At 39.8% G+C, this 18,560-nt stretch overlaps 1 protein-coding gene across 1 annotated transcript in view; it reads left to right on the top strand.

The window, feature by feature from the left end:
• The first annotated feature begins 1,875 nt into the window (after positions 1-1,875).
• NFE2L2 (nuclear factor, erythroid 2 like 2) overlaps positions 1,876-18,560 on the top strand; it is a 36,962-nt gene continuing 20,277 nt past the window's right edge. The window contains exon 1 of the mRNA XM_015814973.1: positions 1,876-2,079. Coding sequence (XP_015670459.1) covers positions 2,059-2,079 — 21 coding nt within the window. The 5' untranslated portion in view covers positions 1,876-2,058. The remainder of the gene's footprint in view (positions 2,080-18,560) is intronic.

The raw sequence follows: 18,560 nt of genomic DNA, 5'->3' as shown, positions 1-18,560 counted from the left end.
TTCTATCTCTCTGTTAATGCAGCCTAGCACTGTGTTGGCTTTTTTGGCAGCTGCAACACACTGCTGGCTCTTATTTAAGTGATTGTCCACTAGGATTCCAAGATCCCTCTCACAGTTACTATTACTGAGCAAGGTGCCACCTATACTATATCTGTGCATTTGGTTTTTCTTGCCTTGCCTAAATGTAGAACTTTACTTTTTTCACATTGAATTTCATTTTGTTAGATATGAAGAGACTGGGCAGATTTATTGAGCATAGGTTTATCTTTCTCTCTCACACACACACTTTTTTGGATACCTTGTAATGTTGACCCCATGGTGACTGACTGGATCAATCCCTGCAATTTTCTTGGCAAGATTTCATTAGTGGTTGCCATTGCTTGCTTCCTAGGGCTGAGAGAGAGGGACTGGCCCAAGGTCACCCAGCTGGCTTCATACCTAAGGGGAGACTACAATTCTCTGGCTTCTAGACTGATACCTGCCCCAAACTGGCTCTCACCCACCCTATCTAGCTCTTTACAAAGAATGAGCCATATATGGAGGGCTTGAAATTGAACAGCATTGCTTTCAGTTCAGTTTACTTCTGAAAGGTATCATTTCAAGTTTTTTTTTAAAAAAGCTCCTTCCAGCTTTAAGGAATGTGGAGATATAATTTATATGGGATGAGATACCGGCACCTGCTTGAGAAGCAAATATCTGCATCCACTGGCTCTTTCAGAAGCTCAGCTGGCTCATCCAGGAACCTTCCAAAGCTAAGTCCTATCAGCTGTCCAAGAGGCCACACCAAAGGTCCTGGGCTGGCCTTTTTTTGTGGACAACTCACTTGCCCTTGGCAATGGTGCTTCTTTCAGGCCTCCATTCCCTTCAGGGTGAAAGCGGCCAAGTTAATGTTAGCTCAGAGAATAAATCATTTCTCTTCATCATTCTCATCTTCGCCTCAGCGGACGCCCAGGTCCAGTGACAATCTGCTCGACCAGAGAAGCAAGGCACGTGGGCAAGAAGCAGCTGCCTCCACCATTGTGTATATTTATTGTGGTTTTTTATTATTTATTTATTTATTTTATTAAATTTATATCCCGCCCTTCTCCTTGCGGACTCAGGGCGGCTAACAATCGATTAAAAAATACACAGATAACAATTACAGGATTAAAATTAATTAAAAGGAAATATTTAAGTATGATCTAATTAAAATATAATTAAAACCCCCTCTAAAAATTACCCTAGGCCAGTCCTGCAAGCTGGAATAACCATGTCTTAAGGGCGCGGCGGAAGGAAGGGAGATCAGGTATCGCCTGTTCACCGCCCTGAGTCCCGTAAGGGAGATAGGGCGGTATATAAATTCAATCAATCAATCAATCAATCAATCAATAAATTGTGCGTGGAAGTCTAAAAAGGGCAAAGAGCCAAAAAAAAAAAAAAAAAAAAAAGGAATCGCACCCCTCCCTGCCCGTTTAAGGAGAGGAACCGGGGAAAGCAGCTGCAAACAGCTGCCGCTGACTTATCCCTGGACCCTCTGGAGTCGGTCCCAATCCCACCCCATCACATCCCCCCCGCCGCTTCTTGGCACTTAGATTAGCTTTGCCTTGCAAAGAACGGCTCCTGCCGCTTCCGCGCGCTCTCCCGCCTCCTCCGGGCGTCCAGGCTGGCCACAAGAAAAGGCCTCCGGCTGCCACCCAAATAACCCCCCGCCCCCCCCCCCCAGCGGACGAGATGGGGCGAATTGGCGGGGCTTCCCTCCTCCCGGCAAGCCAGTCCCGGCGATCTGGGCTCCGCAAAGGAGGAGGGGCTTTCCCTAAGCTGCCTTCCTCCTCTCGAGGCCAGCCAGTGGCTCGGGAGGAATGGGGCGGGGCAGCCGGCGGTTTCCCGGCAGTCTGGGACGTAGGAAGAACGGAGGGCCGAGAAAGCGGCTGGCTGGGCGCGGGGAAGTTCAGTGGGCGGCGGCGGCGGACGATCGGGAGCCTTCGACGCCGCGCCCCAGCTAGCTCGGTCGGTCTAGGAACGGGGAGTTTTAAGACGCTGCGCTGCTCCTGCTGGCTGCCGTGGCCGGCGCCGGTCCCCATGGAAGTCGAGATGCCGCAGGTGAGTTCCAGCACCTCGCGGGCAGAGCGTCGGTATCGAGGCGGACATTTTCCCAGCGGAGCGGGGGGGGGTGTTTGGGGAGTGGGGTGGGGAAGACGGCGTAGCCAGCGAATGTAGTTCTCTGAGTTGGACCCAGAGGTCGCGTTAAGCAGAAGAGGTGCCGCCCACTCTTCCCCCTCCCCCCCCCCGCCGCGACTAACTCTGGACTCTCTGGCTTCAGCTAGCTCCGCCCTCCTGTGGTGACGTAAAAATCACGTTGCACCGCGCTGACTCATCGACGCCTCTACCGGTCTCGTCGGCGAGTGGGGGCGGGGGAGGTTGGAGGAGTGGGAAAGGCTTTGGGACTGCGTAGACTTTAGAATAGAATCGAGCTGGAAGGAGCCTTGGCGGTCTTCTAGTCCAGGGGTAGTCAACCTTGGCTCTTTTATGACTCGTGGACTTCAAATCCCAGAATTCCTGAGCCAGCACAGCTGGCTCAGGAATTCTGGGATTTGAAGTCCACGAGTCATAAAAGAGCCAAGGTTGACTACCCCTGTTCTAGTCCAGCCCCCCCCCCCGCTCAAGCAGGAGACCCTATACCATTTCAGACAAGTGGCTGTCCAATCTCTTCTTAAAAACCTCCAGTGATGAAGCACTCACAGCTTCTGTGGATGAAGCAGCAGGCCCCGACGTATTGTTTTAATGCAGTGGTTCTCAACCTTTTTAATGCCGCGACCCCCCAACCGGTTGTAAGTCGAGGACTAAACCGGTCGTACGTCGAGGACTTTCCCTGCCCGGGAGTGCCGCGCATGCGTGGTTCTGCCCCCTGCGCCGGCCGAGGCGTAGCTGGCAAGCGGCAGAGACGGAGCAGGCCGACCACCAGCTGGCCCAGCCCAAGGGAGGTAAGGCACCTGCCGGAAAAAGGGGGAAAAAATGGCAGACAAAAAAAATGGCAGACAGCCTTGCTTGGCGACCCCCATGAAATGGTCGATCGACCCCAAATGGGGTCCCGACCCACAGGTTGAGAACCACTGTTTTAATGCGTTTGTGTCCCCCTCCAGTCCTTCATTTCTAGCGATACCTGCAGTTGGGATTTTAAGATGTACAGCTTTTTTTTTCTCTCCTCCAAATAACTGCAAAAGTGAGGACTGAGAACAAGGTTGGCTGCGGTTCCAGGAAACTTGACAGCAAAGCAGAGTTCGTTTTAGAGTTTACACAACTATAGAAAGCCGCGTCTTTCATATTGTGGTGGACAATTCACGGCTTATATGGTGACTTGTAGGGCTACCGTTCTTCTGAATCGCTGGCCTGCACCTTAGAGTCCAACTCCTGGGTTGGTACAGCAGGGAAAGTCTTACTGTAAATTCCTCTCCCATGTTACATAATGAACGTCCTGAAGCTTCTGATAGCCAGCTTGTGACTAAAGGGAACTTTGGCTAGATCTAGCTAGATCTAGCAGAGCTCTAACTGTGTTCCTAGTTTCAGCCCTGAGCTTTCCTCCCCCCACCCCAGATCTGGAACTTTCTGGTAAAAGTTGATAGAAACGACTTGGGCTAAATATCTTTAGGCAATTTGCAATTTCAAAGTCCTTCAAAGAGCAGAAAGGGGAAAAGAGTCACCCAAATCCTGGTGAATTTTTTTTTGTCTTGGGTTATGTATGTGCATGATTAAAGGAGGTTTTCCATATGAATGCTTGTGATGTATTTAATTATAATGGCTTTAATTTGGAAGATCCAGAGCGCCATGTGCGTGAAATTACTATAAAAAAGGAAAAAGCAGGCATTTTGTAAATACTACATATGAGTTTATTTTGCCATTGTGAAATGGATCAGGAACCAGATACATGTCTGTACATGCTCAAAGGCTAGAAATGGATTTAAAGTTGTATTTCCCCATGTCAGAATTTACTTGAATGTAAATGTGCTACTTTGCCTTATGTGTACAAATATCCAAAACATTTATTTAAAATACTTTCTAGTGACATGATTAGTCTGAACATAATAAAAAGTATATTCTGCTTTTTTCAGTAAAGTAAATTTTATAATCCATTGCATGTTTACTCAGATGTAAGTCCTATTATGTAATGTCTCCCCAGAGGGGAACCTTAATGCTAATGTCAGAAATAACATAGTTTATTCAAAGGATTTTTTTGATAAAACTAATCTAAAATAAAATCAATATAGATGGGCCTTATGAAAAAGCAAAGAAAAACAAGCAAAATTCAGTTAAAATATTCTAAAATTTTTAATAAAAAAATAAATATTCACAGCTAGATTCCAGATGTGTATTTCTGCAAAGGGGTGTCTTCTATTCATGGAGATCCATGAGAGTCTCTTCATCAGAGGAAGTTCAGAAGAAAAGTTTGTTGTTGCTATTGCTATCAAATTCCTTATATTACCACCTCCCACTGGAGACTGATTTAGCTGTCTGGAATACCCTTTCAGGATTTTGGAAAGTTCCAAGGAGGATGAGGAATTGGCAAAAGTCAACTGCCTCCTTTTTTCTATGCACAGAATCTGAAGTCAACCATAGAAATGCTGAAATATCAGATATTAAATCTTGGAGAAGTAAATTGTATTACTTTCTCATCAAAGTGATAAAAGTGTTGCTAACTTGCTTGCCTGGGGAAGATATTTCATAAACATAGGTGCCTCAATGAAAATGAACTTTCCTTAAATCACCATAGATCTAATCTCTGAATCCTTAAAAGTGTATTTTATGCCAGTTGTCAAGCATCAAATATACAAATTAGTAGAACTGTCATTAAAAAAAATTCCCTATAAGCCTTGAGAAATTTTGCCTTAAATTCTGAGATTCTCTTATGAATACACATTCAAAAATGCCAATTACTTGTTTGTCCTCGATAACCATATTCTTAAAAGTTTGCATGCAATGTGGAACATGTCTGTTAAACCTGTGTTTAAAGAATAGTATTAAGTCTAAAAACTGAATATATCTCCTGTCTCCAAAATCAGATAAACTGCAAATAGGTATATAATGCTCAGGAAGGAACAGAAGGATTTTTTTTTACATCATTCTTATTTCCCCAGATTGAGGTCTTTTTAAAAGGATAGGGTAGTGTTTTCTATCTCCTGTATTCTCAAGAATGGGGACAAGCAATGCTATAGTTAGATTTTTATAGTTTGCTTGAATACAAGGCTGATATACATGTAAATGGTGTAGGTTTTCCTGCCTGAGCAGGGGGTGGACTCCAAAGACCTCCAAAGTCCCTTCCTTTTCTGTTATTCTGTACTTTTACAATCTATAAAGGAGAATTTGGTCTGTCACTGATTTACACTTTAAAGAGTAGTATGGGATACATAGATTATAATAAAATTCTATTGGTATTTCTCCATTACCACCTGATTGTGCATCTGGTCTCTTAAGACTTGGCCTTCTGGACCTTCGATTTTATGGTATTGTTAATTATCTACTTACCTCTAAGTACAACAATTGCCACTCTCAATTGTTCTATGGGAAGCCAAGTATGGTGATAAATAAGGAGAGATAGTTTACAATTAATAGCTTTGCTATTTCAAACGAACACTAAATATATTAATATTATGCACACAGAAAGATAACAGTATCTACTGGGTAAGGGAGTAGCCATGATGTATTTAGGTAAATATGTTCCTGGCTACGGAATGGTTATGGTTTGCAATATTGTATTGACTTGGAAAAGACATGTAGCAAAAGCGGTCAGCTCAGTGAAATTGAAGATCTCAATGGTTGCTCCCACCTGCCTCAATTCAGGAGTAGTACCCACCAGTGCTGTTTACAGGTTGCCCTTTTTGTGCTAACAACTCTTGAGCAGACTTGTGTAGCTCAGAAATTTGGTCTTGCTGGAAGTAGAACCTGTACCACAACTTTGCGTGTTGGATGGGGAAATTGGAAAAACAAAAAACCATTTCTGTATTGCTATCAGTTCCCCCTCCCCCCTTGAATGTGTCCATGAAGTCACCAAAAATCAACTTAAAAGAGACTTAACTTTTGTGGAAAATAAAATATCTTTTTAAGCTTGTACTTGTATTAACTGCACGAGGCAAAGAACTTGCCTGATTAATTTGTGATGAGGCCCTTGCAGTTTTGAGAGTCATTATTTTGTCCATGCTGTGGATATTTGTTCTGGCATTCAGAAAAGTAATAAATACAAAAGGAGAGGCTTTTCTTTCTGTGGCAATTTTATTAAACAGAAGATTCTGATATGAACTTGATCCTCTAGGGCAAGACAAGCTGAGTCATGTGGATTTATACATTCATTTTTGGACTCTTATGAAAGGCAGTTGCCAGGAGTCAACACTGACTTGAAGGCATAAAACAAAACCAAGTTATGCCCAGTTTGTAGATGCTTTGTGCAGAGCAAAAATAAAGCTGTGGCTTAAGACTGAAGAACTATTTGATTGCATTGCAGTGTTACATTGGTCTGGCAGGTAAATAAAATTGTGGACAATTTTGTGGACCAGCACCAGTCCACAGCATGCCAGAAACCAATCCGTGCAAACAAGCAAAGCCCCATCCGTACGAAAACACGCACCCTCTGGTCTGCAGAAAAACCTCTCTCCACAGAACTGGTCTCTGGTGCCCAAAAGGTTGGGGGCTGCTGCTGTATAGAGAAGACATGAATTTTGGCCCTGAAAACAGGATTATATACTGGGTGAGCAGAATATTACTACTGTGACTTTAAACTATAGTGGCTACATTCACACTTTATGCTGAATCGAAAAAGGTTTATTTGGCTTTGGCTGAACATATCCAAGGTTGGTATTTATCAGATACATTACACTAAATTGTATCAACCATGGTTTGTTGAATAGAGGGAATTGCCCATTGGGCTAAGCTATATATATACCTTTGACAGTATACTAATTACATTTGCAAGCAGCCAAATCATTACATTTGCAAGCAGCCAACATAACATTCAAACCTGAAACAAGAGTAAAATTGTGGCTAAGGTAGAGGTATGCAAAATGTTCTCTCAACCTGCAATGTCTCTTGTTCTGCTTTTCCCACCATCTGTGAACAGATCTGGAGAACTAGTGAGGTGTCAGAAAATTGGGGAAGAATGAACACAATATCAAAAAAAGGAAAGGGGGGGGGAGTACAGAACTACAAATTATTTAAAATCTGTATTGAGCAAGGTGCTAGAAGAGATTGTCAAGCAGCATGTCTATGAACACTGAGGAAGAAAATGCCACCAATACTGTTAGACTAATCTCTTTTTATGACAGTATAACTAATTTGGTAGACAAAGGGAATGCAATGGAGGTATTATAACTTGATCATAGTAAAACATGGGACAGATTTTTCCATGATACCTTTGTGGGTATAATGGATAAATGTGAAGTAAAACATGTTTCGATCTGATGAATTTTCATCTGGTTTGATATCTGCCCCAAAGAGACTTTATAAATAGATGTACATCATCCAGGAGCTAAAATAGTGAATTGTGAGTTGACATATTTAGAAATGATCCAGATGATGGAATAGAAATGAAACTTATCAAATGGACTGATGACACTAAGATAGTCATTAGCTAATACTTTAGATGATAAACTAGGTATTGACTAATAGAGGACAAAAATCACAGTTTGAAATTACCTCAGAAATTTGAACATTGGACTAAAAGCCAATGAAGATATTAGCTGTGAGGAAGGTAAGGGTTTGCATCTAGGTACGAAAAACTAAATACATATAGCTATAGGGTTTGGGAATTGTGGCTTGGTGGTTATATATGTGGGAAGGATCCTTACAAATTAGCTGAGTCTGAGCAAGCGGCAGGATACAGCAGGTACAAAACTGAGCTTTAGTAATAGAAGCATTGTGCCCAGATTGCAGAATGTAATTGTTGCAATCTATGCAATCAGTACTCTGTGTGGTTAAAACACTCTTGAAATACTGTAGTTCAAGGCATTGTACTTTGAAAGAAAGAGACTGGTTGGTGCACTGGAGAACTATCAGAATGGAAAGTGGTTTGGAAACCAACTCTGTGAGAAATAGCTAAGGGAGCTCACATAAGAAAAGGCATAGGGGAGACTAGCTGCAGTCTACAATTAACTAAAAAGGTGCTAGATGCAAGAGGAGATTAAATCTGTTCTTTGTTGAAACTAAGAGCAAAATATGGATTAACAGATTAAATTTAGAAGAAAGAAGAGTCAAGCTGAATATGAGGAAGAAGGGTAAGAACTGTAAGCAGTGAAGTAGTTTATTTTGCTTTATTTTATTTTTTCAAAATTATAAAGCTGCCCATCTCGCAAGAAGCGATTTTGGGTGGCTATATAACAGATCAGAACACTTAGATGAGGAAAAATGGGAGGTTTTCAAAGTAGATTGGGATGTCTACTTCTCTGAGAAAACATACAGGTATCCTCACTTACAGATTGTTCGTTCAGTGACCATTTGAAGTAAGGACAATGCTGAAAAATAGGCCAGAACTGATGCCTTAGGCATGGTTTCAATTCACCACTGTGTCACTTAGTGACCAAGTTGCTGGTCCCAATTGTGGTCTGTAAGAGAGCACATACCTGTAGTGTGTTCCTTCATTGAGCAGTAGCTTGACTGGATGACTTATAAATCCTTTCCAACTCATACATTCCTTGATTCTGTGGGTATGATTTAATGAATGGCACAGAAGTTTTTATAATAGCACAATTCTGAATTTTAAAAGTGACAGTTGTTAGTCATGGCTTCCCTAAAATGGCCCTTTTTTGTTCTTTAGCGTGCAAACTTTGTGTTCGGAATACCAGAACAATATTGAGTTATGCAATATTTTTTCCCCCCCAAGGCAGCTTTGTTCTTGGAATGTGCCTTTTCAAATACTGCTCTCAAAGAGAGGTATGCTGGTTACCAAGAGTAAAAGATTGCAATTGTAATCTATAGATATTTTGAACTGACTTTTGCATTGAAGATATTATTTTGCCTAATACAAGGGTCTTTAAACTTGGCCTTTTTATGACTTGTGGACTTCAACTCCCAGAATTCCTCAGCCAGCGTGCCTGGCTGAAGAATTCTGGGAGTTGAAGTCCACAAGTCATAAAAGGGCCAAGTTTGAAGACCTCTGGCCTAATACATCAACTTTTGCTATCAGAAAACAAACAGAATAGAGGAAATAAAAAATTTTCTTCTTAAAGGAACAGATTTTTTTTTTTAAAAATGAGTTTTTGTATAATTAAAATATTTTTCATATAAAAATATATAATACAGAATATTCAATTATCAATCACTTCTAAGTCCCACTTAGATCTCGTGGTAAAACTTTTGTTTTTATTTAGCAAAAGATGACTGGATGAAATTTAGGTAACATAAGATGACGCAATGGGCCCAGTCACAAAGTAATTATTGTTGGAGGGCAGAAACTGAATGTTATTGTCATGTGTCAGTTCTCAAAATATTGAGAGCACCCCTCTTGCTCTTAATGGTGGCTCTCTTATTCACAGACAAACTACAGAATGAATAGGCAGAGAAAACAGAGAAAAGGAATGGGAGTGGAAGGTAGAAAAAGGAGGGGAGGGGAGGGGAGGGGAGGAGGAAGACAGAGAGGAAAGAGAAAGAAAAGAGAAAGAAAGAAAGAAAAAGAAAGAAAATAAAAAAATGGGGACATATATTTCCTGTTTATTCACGTGTCAGATTATTGGAGAAAATTATTCCCTTTTCCATCAGAAAGATCTCAATTGCAACTTTCTTCAACTATACAGGCAATCCTCATATAGTGACTGCCTTGTACAGAAACTGTTCGCACTGACAACAGTGACAAAAAGTAACCTTGTGACCAATGGTGGGATTTAGCCAGTTTGCACCAGTTCGGTAGAACTGGTAGCTAATTTTTGTTGCCCAGGCCCAGAATGGATTTCCAGAAGCGGCATCCACACCGAGAACCAGTTGTTCACATATTTGAATCCCACCACTGCTTATAACTTGCATTTATGATCTCCACATAAAGCTGTATATCGGAGGTAAGCTGAAGAAAGATTGCAAGAGCAGTTGTGGTTTAACTTGGCAACTGTTTCACTTAATGACTGTAGTTGCTGGTCCCAATTGTAGTTGCTCAAAGAAGATTACCTGTACAGTGCCAATGATTGCAGATAATGTCTCATTCTGTTACAAAAGGAAGATACAGAACGTTATGTATTCATTGTGGTTTATTTTTTGTGGTTCCAGTGGGTGAGCCTGTGCAGTTCTCGGCATTTTGAATTTATCTGCTGGAAGGCCAGTGTGGGCTAGTCTTAAACTGGTTTTGAGAATTGGGGGAATGAAAATAAGGGCAACGTTGGAAAAGATTGGAAATAAAAAAAAATACAGAATTATAAACCCCACACGAAGAAAAGCCCCAAGTAAACCCTCAACCATTGTGAGAACTGGGTGATTTGGAATGAGGTAGCAGCGGCAGTATAAGGGGGGCTTCTTGATACATTTTCGCCCCACAGCTTCTCAGCCCAATTTGTTCTCCACCCACGGGCTTTCAGATACAGGCTTGCAAGAGTGGAAGAAGAAGCTGGAGAGAAGAGAGTGGAGAAATTTTCCCTTTGCCATTTCCTGTTGTGCAAACCTACCCCTGTCTACTCTTTGTACATTGGACTATGGCTTGCTTGTTTAACTCTGCTGCCTTGCTTGGTTCACAGAACACATTAGTCCATAAACTCCAAAGGTGGGTTCAGGCAACACATGTTAGGGCTATGTCAAAAACTATGGCTAGGTAGCATATGTGAACTCAGAAGGAAGAAGGTTTCTAGTTAAGTAATTACCCACCAAGACAAGGAAGTTGGTGTTGAAAGTTAGGGAGTGGTCAGGAGATCCAATCATGTAAACAAGTGTCTGGAAAGAAAGCAAAGATGCTGCTGTTGTGGCTTCAGAGGGGAACAAGGTTGAATGTGCTAGCCCTTCCGTTTTTGTTTTTTGTTTTATTTTTTTGTCAGTCTCAACTTGGAGAGGGTGAGTGCCTGAAATAGTGAGCTGCTTTACTTGTGGAGACTTGGAGGTGCTCCATTAAAAAAGACCGGATGGGAATGAAAGGAGATTTAGCCCACTTGCAGAATAGGACTAGAACAGGGGTAGGCATCCTTGGCTCTTTTATGACTCGTGGACTTCAACTCCCAGAATTCCTGAGCCAGCTGAGTTGAAGTCCACGAGTCATAAAAGAGCCAAGGTTGCCTACCCGTGGACTAGAAGATCTAACATACAAGTGAAAGGAAGAGCCTCAGAGCTACTTACTATACAATAAGCATGTTTGGGATTAGAATTGTGGGATCCAGATATTTCTTTTCTTGGTGCTTTTTGTGAGGGGAGGGTGAGACTACCATTGGTGCAGGTGGGGAATCAATTACTTTTACAGATAGGGTGACTGATTTCACAGATAGTTATTTTTAAAATGGTTTTAAAATGGTCCAGAAAGTGTATGAAGGCAGTGTGTGTGTAGGTAAGGCCTTAGTGTTGCACAGTTCTAAGTAGAAATTGGTTGCTAAAATTAATCATTAACTGTATAGGCTGGGTTAGAATAGCAGTCCGAGTGAAAAGTAGATGTAGATTAACATGCTAGTTAAACTTTATTTTGGCCCCAACAGCCACATTCCATTCCAAAGTAATCTAATTTTGCGTGTGTGTCTGTGTGTGTTTGTGATTTTTTTTTAAAAAAAACCTTTAGAATAGTTTGAAGCTTCAAATGACTTCACACATGCACACGAACACTTACACCCTTACATATAGTGATCAGAATGTATCTCATGGGGGGGGGGGAATGGAGAATCCATAGAAAAGTTTTCATATAAATGTTGGTTAGGAGCAGTAAAATCAGACTTAATTATTTCTGGAATATTGCCTGTACTGTGTATGCAGTTGTCCAGTTTAATAAGAAAGAATAGTCAAACAATAGTCATTTGCGCTTCCCAGCGTGTTGGAAACAAAGTTCATTGAAAAGAAAGTTTATTACAAATTAATGGATTTTTTTTAAAAAAAATATCTAGTTGAAGTATGACATCTTTGCCCTATCTCTTCTGCTTTTTGGAGGTGAGAAGCTGACTTGCCTGGCTTGGAATCGTCTCCCCCATTTTCTCAGGTTCCTCTGGTTTTTCTTTGTTAGTTATAAGAGGGTTTTCCCCAGATTAAGATCTTCTGACACTGGCAGGTTACCCAATCCCTGTGAGTGATTGCTGTTAACCGAGGTGAGAAGCCAGAGTTGAGCAGAGTTGAGTGAGGGTAGTAGCCGTTTCCAAGAATGACTGTGGATTGTGCAATCCAGTGCTTCTTCCCTGAGGTCCTTCTTGTTAGTACACAACCACAAGAACTGATGGGAAGTGCCTCGTGGAACTTGTCACTGCATGTGGTCGCAGAGAGATAAGAATTCTAAGGAGGTAGAGATCATAACTTTCTTTGTCCAGAACTGATGGGAAGCGCCTTGTAGAACTTGTCATTGCATGTGGTCACAGAGAGATAAGAGTTGTCAGGAGATGTAGATCATAACTTTTTTTGTCCGACTGTTGCCTCTGGTCATTCTAGTTCTGCAGGTTTTTGAAGAGCTGAACATGGACATGGAAAACTAGATATAAATATGGGGAAAGAGCTAGAAAAACGGTAGGATCGAATCCCCCACTAATAATATTCTTGGTGGCACTTTTGCTTCTGATATTGGTAAGATTCCATGGATTTGTTTTAACATCTAATATTTTGTATAAATTATAAATAATTAAGGATAGCTATACACATTTTAACCAACCAAAATTAACTTGTAGTTTTGAACTGTAATTCATACTCGGTACGTACTGTAGCTGCATAGGGAGGGTTATAGATACAGTAGATGATTTCTTTCTCTACTTAAAGCACTTCCTGAATTCAGTTTTTATTGAATTAATAGTTGGTTATTATTAAATAAATTAAATATATTAAATAATGGAGATCTTAATAAAACTGACAATACTGAATATATGCACCAATGGTATTACCTAGTTTGGTAACGAAACATCTACAAGAAGACTACCATGTTCAGAGAGCATCAAGGACCCCACAGTATTGAATATAATCAGGTCTCCCAGCATCACCATTTCCTCCTGAAGGTCATAACAAAATATAGGTGGTTTATTCTCTTAGCGTGTACTTAAATGAACCCTAAAGCAGCACGTAAGTAATTTTTTTTCTAGCGAAGATATATGAGATATATAATAGTTGTAGATGGCATCTCACCCTCCCCCAAATTACAACTTGGATGAAAATTTAAAAAGAAAAGAATGAAAACAGTGGAAAGGAATTTTGTTGTAAATACATTTGAATAAGATAGCTTTGATTACTTATTTGTGCGGTAGCTGCTTCCTTGAAAAATAGCTGTTTTTATCCAAAACTGTGCTCAGAGACATCCATAGGCAGTGTGCTGTGAAAGATAAACACTATAGATATTTCAGCTTGAATGGATGAAAAATAAACAGAGAAGAAGAGAAGGTCTTTCTGGTTTAGGTATTTTGTGTGTGTACAAGGAAGGGACTTTCCATATGTTTAAGTCATATGAATAGGGGTGTATTTTGCTTCCATTTTGACAAGCAAATGGAATGTGAAGCATACAGTAAACAAAATGTCTACTTTCAAGGACACATGAGTACGAGTTGTTCCTGGACTTTCATCACAACCCTTTGAAGTTTTACCAGAACTTCTAGAATTCAGCTCTAAGGTGTGTTTTAATAACACACTGTAGGAATATGATGTTCTGGCTATTCTAACCAAACCATTTATTTTTTGTTCTCCTGGCCTAGGCATTTATGGATCTGGCACTTAAAAGTGATGAATGTCACAGGAGTATATATCATTGACTATCATTCTCATTTCTTATACATAATAATGGCAATTCTCTTGACAGAAAAATAAGAAAAGTCAGTCTCACCAGACATTTTCTTAGTGTAAATTAAGAAGGAAATCCTGTTTTGTAGGTGGGGATGGGATTGTAGTATTTGTAATCCAATTTCCTAAAGTCTTTTACCTATGCCATTTTAAGATGTCTTAGCCACTTGCTTCAGGTTGTATCAGTGTTGTGCAATAATAGCAAGAAAAAAAAGCTCCCAATCTAAAGACCAAAAATAGTATATGTATAGCTTTCAGATTTGACTTTCTTCACAGTAATGAAGTAATAACTTACTCTGCTTATCAGCTAATTTAAGATACTCAATCCAGGAAGAGTTATAACTCAAGCTTAGATCCACAATAGTTCCTTTTAGATTTAACAGAACAACAGAGTTGAAGGAACCTTGGAGGTCTTCTAGTCCAACCTCCTGCTCAAGCAAGAACCCCTATACCATTTCAAACAAATGATTGTCCAATGTCTTCTTAAAACCTCCAGTGTTGGAGAATCCACAACTTCTGGAGGCAAGTCGTTCCACTGACTAATTGTTCTAATTGCCAGGAAATTTCTCCTTAATTCTAGGTTGTTTCTCTCTTTGATTGGTTTCCATCCATTGCTTCTTGTCCTGCCTTTAGGTGCTTTGAAGAATAGGTTGAACCCCTCTTCTTTGTGGCAGCCTCTTAAATATTGGAACACTGCTCATGTCACCCCTAGTCCTTCTTTTCATTAAACTAGACATACCAAATTCCTGTAACCATTCTTTGTGGATTTGGAAGAAGTAGGCCTGCCTTATTTTTATTTTTCTTCTAAAATTAATTTCTCAAGCTGACTGGGTGGTTTTTAAGAGTCACACTTCAGAGGATTTTTCTCTTTTGACAGTAAGTATGTGAGTTAGGATCAATGGCAGGGCACTGAAAAGTCTTTTCTCCCCATTCACAAATTTCATTACACATATTTTTGTACAGATTGCCTACCCTATAGTTAATTTATTTTTAAAGCCTGTTGCAAATATATACACCACAGGAAATATTTCTTATGTAGCCAATACACAATTCTAAATATGGATTATTTATCTAATGCAAATGTGTTTGCTAAAAAGCTATAGGAGTGAATTGTCAGACTTTACCATACACCCACAAGAGCTTCACATAAAATAACTAATTGTCTACCCCAGTGCCACATGTTAATACATAAACCTAAAAGACAAATAATTCCTTTGGGGCCCAGATGACAACTTAATGTGAATTGTTTAACAGTTACATTTATCTTATTAAAATTGCTTTCTATAAACTCAAACTAAGCTATTAATGTGGCTTGGAACAGAGAAAGCATATAAGAATTGATTTAATGACAAATGCCAGTCAGTATTTAATTTCAAATTACAGCCGAGCCTATTGGGGAAGCCTTCTCCTCACTATTTCAAAGGTGCCTTTTCAAAAGGCAACTGGGGTGTTTTTCCCCTGAGGAAGAAAAAGAAGACTTTTCACTTCTCATCCAAGAAGCTTTTTCAGTTGTGACAAGGAAAAAAAACAGTCCAGTTGTCTTTTGAAAAAGCACCTTTGAGACAACTACGACCTGGATGACTGAAAATCTCCAAAGACGCTTCTGAATGAAGCAGCAGTGATTATTTTACGCCTGAGCAAAGGCATTATATATCAAGAATTATGTCAAGAATTTTCTTTGAGTTGAATACTGGCTAGCTATGAATAGAGATTATTCACGATGAAAGAAAAATGAGGCATGTTTATTTCCTATACTTCCTTTTCCTTGCAGCCTGATGTGCCATTAAAAGTGCTGTGGAAGATGAGCCAATCTTCTGAAAAAGGAGGGAAGGAAAGACCATTAAAAAAAACCCCACCACCTTTCTGTTACCTCCAGCATTTCTGGAAACGTTCAATAAATCCAAATCTCTTTAGAAATTGAAGGAATTTTTGTTTTGCAAGAGGACAAATCTAAACATGATCTTTGTTGATTCAAGACTTAGCCCTGAAGTTAAGGACAGGTTGTAGAGCTTAATACTAAGATAAATAAAACATTGATGTCAGAAAAAAATGGCTTCATTTTTCTATCCTCCTCCTCTTCCTCCTGCTGTATAGATTTGTGGTTAAAATTAGATTATAGTTTGGAAGATAGTAAAATTCAGATTCAATCAATTGTTTTTCTTCAAAGTGTCCTCACAAAGTGGTTGTTAATATGTAAACTGAGGTATTGTGTATTATGTTGGCTTGTTTTGAAAAACAGTAAAAACAGAGAAAAGAAAAGGCATTATCCATGAGTCCAGTACCACTTGTATTCTGATTGTAAGGTTGATTTCAGGCTCTGGATTCAGTTCACAATTCATAACTTTATAGTTGTTTAACAGAAAAATCAGGGGTTCTTGTCAGTATTAATGCAATATGATTCTACTGGTCAGATGGTTGGAATATCTACACTGTACCTGAGTTAACAGAAAAAAAATATTTGTTTAGGGCACCCTTAGATTTTGAATCCCTTTTTAGGCTGTTTCCTTGGATATTTCCATTTCTTGGATTTGCCCAAGCAGTTATATGCCCTGATTCAATACGAGAGCTTGAAAAACTAAAAACAGAATAAAAGACATATTGAAGAACAAATCACATGGTAGCCCACTGAACTGATTTAAGGATGTAATAAATCATTATCTGAAAAACAAGACATGTGGCTCGCTGTATGTACCATTATCATGAACACTTTGCTCCTTATTTTAGCATTAATATCAACTTGCAGCTAATGCATTTAGATTTTTAAAAATCATTGAATGAACTTATATTTGTAATAAATAATATATGTAGAATGACACATTAATGATTTTGAAAGAGAAAACAACTTTATAGGAGTGGTTGATATACTGACCCAAAGGTGCTACACTAGCTGGTATTATCCTTACCATTAGCAGGGAATTTTGCATGTGGGTCTAAACCTGGTAACCTAGTCTACCCTTGCCCTTTCTTATTAAAAGCATTGTGTGAAATATTGAAATGCCCAAGCCCTGATGGGCATAGAAATTAAATATTCAGGGGTCTATTTTGTGATCATTGCATACTTAGGATTGTAACATGCAGGAGAAATAAATAATAAAGAGCCTGAAAGAAAAATATTTTTTTATGTCTGAAATTAAGACAAAGAATGCTGTAAAAGATTTGAAGATGATTTCAACTTATGGAATTGATGTACATGAAAGTATAGTATGGAACATGAAAGGAGAGTATGAGTAGATATTATCTAGATTGTTGGGGTATATGAAAGTAGGAAAGTATAGACTGTAGTTATATTTTGTGCTCCAGTAATGGTGATAATGGAAAAATCAGAAATGAGTCTGAGAAAAAATATACAACATTATGACTGAACATGACCCCAGAAAATAAATTATTCTGTTAGGTCAGCGGTTCTCAACCTATGGGTCGCGACCCCATTTGAGGTCGATCAACCATTTCACGGGGGTCGCCAAGCAAGGCTGTCCGCCATTTTTTTCCCCTTTTCCGGCGGGTGCCTTACCTCCCTTGAGCTGGGCCAGCTGGTGGTCGGCCTGCTCCATCTCTGCCGCTTGCCAGCGGCCGGCGCAGGGGCGGAAACATGCATGTGCAGTGCTTCCGGCCAGGGAAAGTCCTCGACTTACGACCGGTTGGGTAGTCCTCAACTTACGACCGGTTTAGTCCTCGACTTACGACCAGTTGGGGGTCGCAGCATTAAAAAGGTTGAGAACCACTGTGTTAGGTGAACATGAATGGATGGGTGAGAATGTAATGACAGATAACAGAAAAAGTGATTGAGCAAGAATGAATGAAAATTATGAGGTTATGTCAAGTGGTCAGTATCAGGTTAGAAAATGTTTCTTTTTTAAAGATGTATGGTATAAGCGGAAGTCTATTCATATATAGACATGACAAAGAATAAATATAAATTTAAAAGCATGATTGATTTCATTTCTAATGATGAAAGGTTGTGGGAATTTGCAATGAATATAAGGTAGTGTGGGAGAAATAAAATTGCAAAAAATGTAGTCGGAGAAAGCAAGGAATAATTAAGACTAAAGGCTGAGAAACTGCATGGCAATTAAGATAGAAATTTTTTAAAAAGAGCAGAGAAGTGGGTAAAGTAGATAAAATAAGGTGTCATCAGAATGAATGGAATTTAAAAAAATGATGAAAGTTATTTGGGAATGAGTAATTTAGAGATTTGAATGGGAATTATATTGATATGCAAAGTAGAATTGATACAAATGCCATAAATGTTCAGGAAAGAAACTGATGAAATGAAAGAGATGTATGTTGTGAAAAAATGGTATGAGATACAAATAATATATCTGGAGAAATATTAAAATGTGGATGTGGCTTCCTTGGAGAATGACTGTGAAACTTGATTTAATATGTGCGTGATGTTTTCATTTCTGTCTGATGTTTGGAAAAATGCAATTATTCTATTCTAATGGAAAGATAGCAAGACTATAGGAACAGGCGAATTATATATTATATTAAGTGTTATGCGGTGGTTCTCCTCCTTCCTCACCGACCGTACGCAGTCTGTATTGGCAGGGGGACAGAGGTCGACTCCTAGGCCCCTAACTTGTGGGGTGCCTCAGGGGTCGGTCCTCTCCCCCCTTTTGTTCAATATTTATGTAAAGCCGCTGGGGGAGATCATTCGTGGCTTTGGGGTGGATTTCCATCAGTACGCTGAT

The sequence above is a fragment of the Protobothrops mucrosquamatus genome, unplaced genomic scaffold (genome assembly GCF_001527695.2).
Source record: "Protobothrops mucrosquamatus isolate PMUCROS unplaced genomic scaffold, P.Mucros_1.0 scaffold301, whole genome shotgun sequence".
Classification (NCBI taxonomy): domain Eukaryota; kingdom Metazoa; phylum Chordata; class Lepidosauria; order Squamata; family Viperidae; genus Protobothrops; species Protobothrops mucrosquamatus.
Note: the sequence above shows the minus strand (reverse complement) of the source record. Positions and strands in the feature narration are given on the sequence as shown.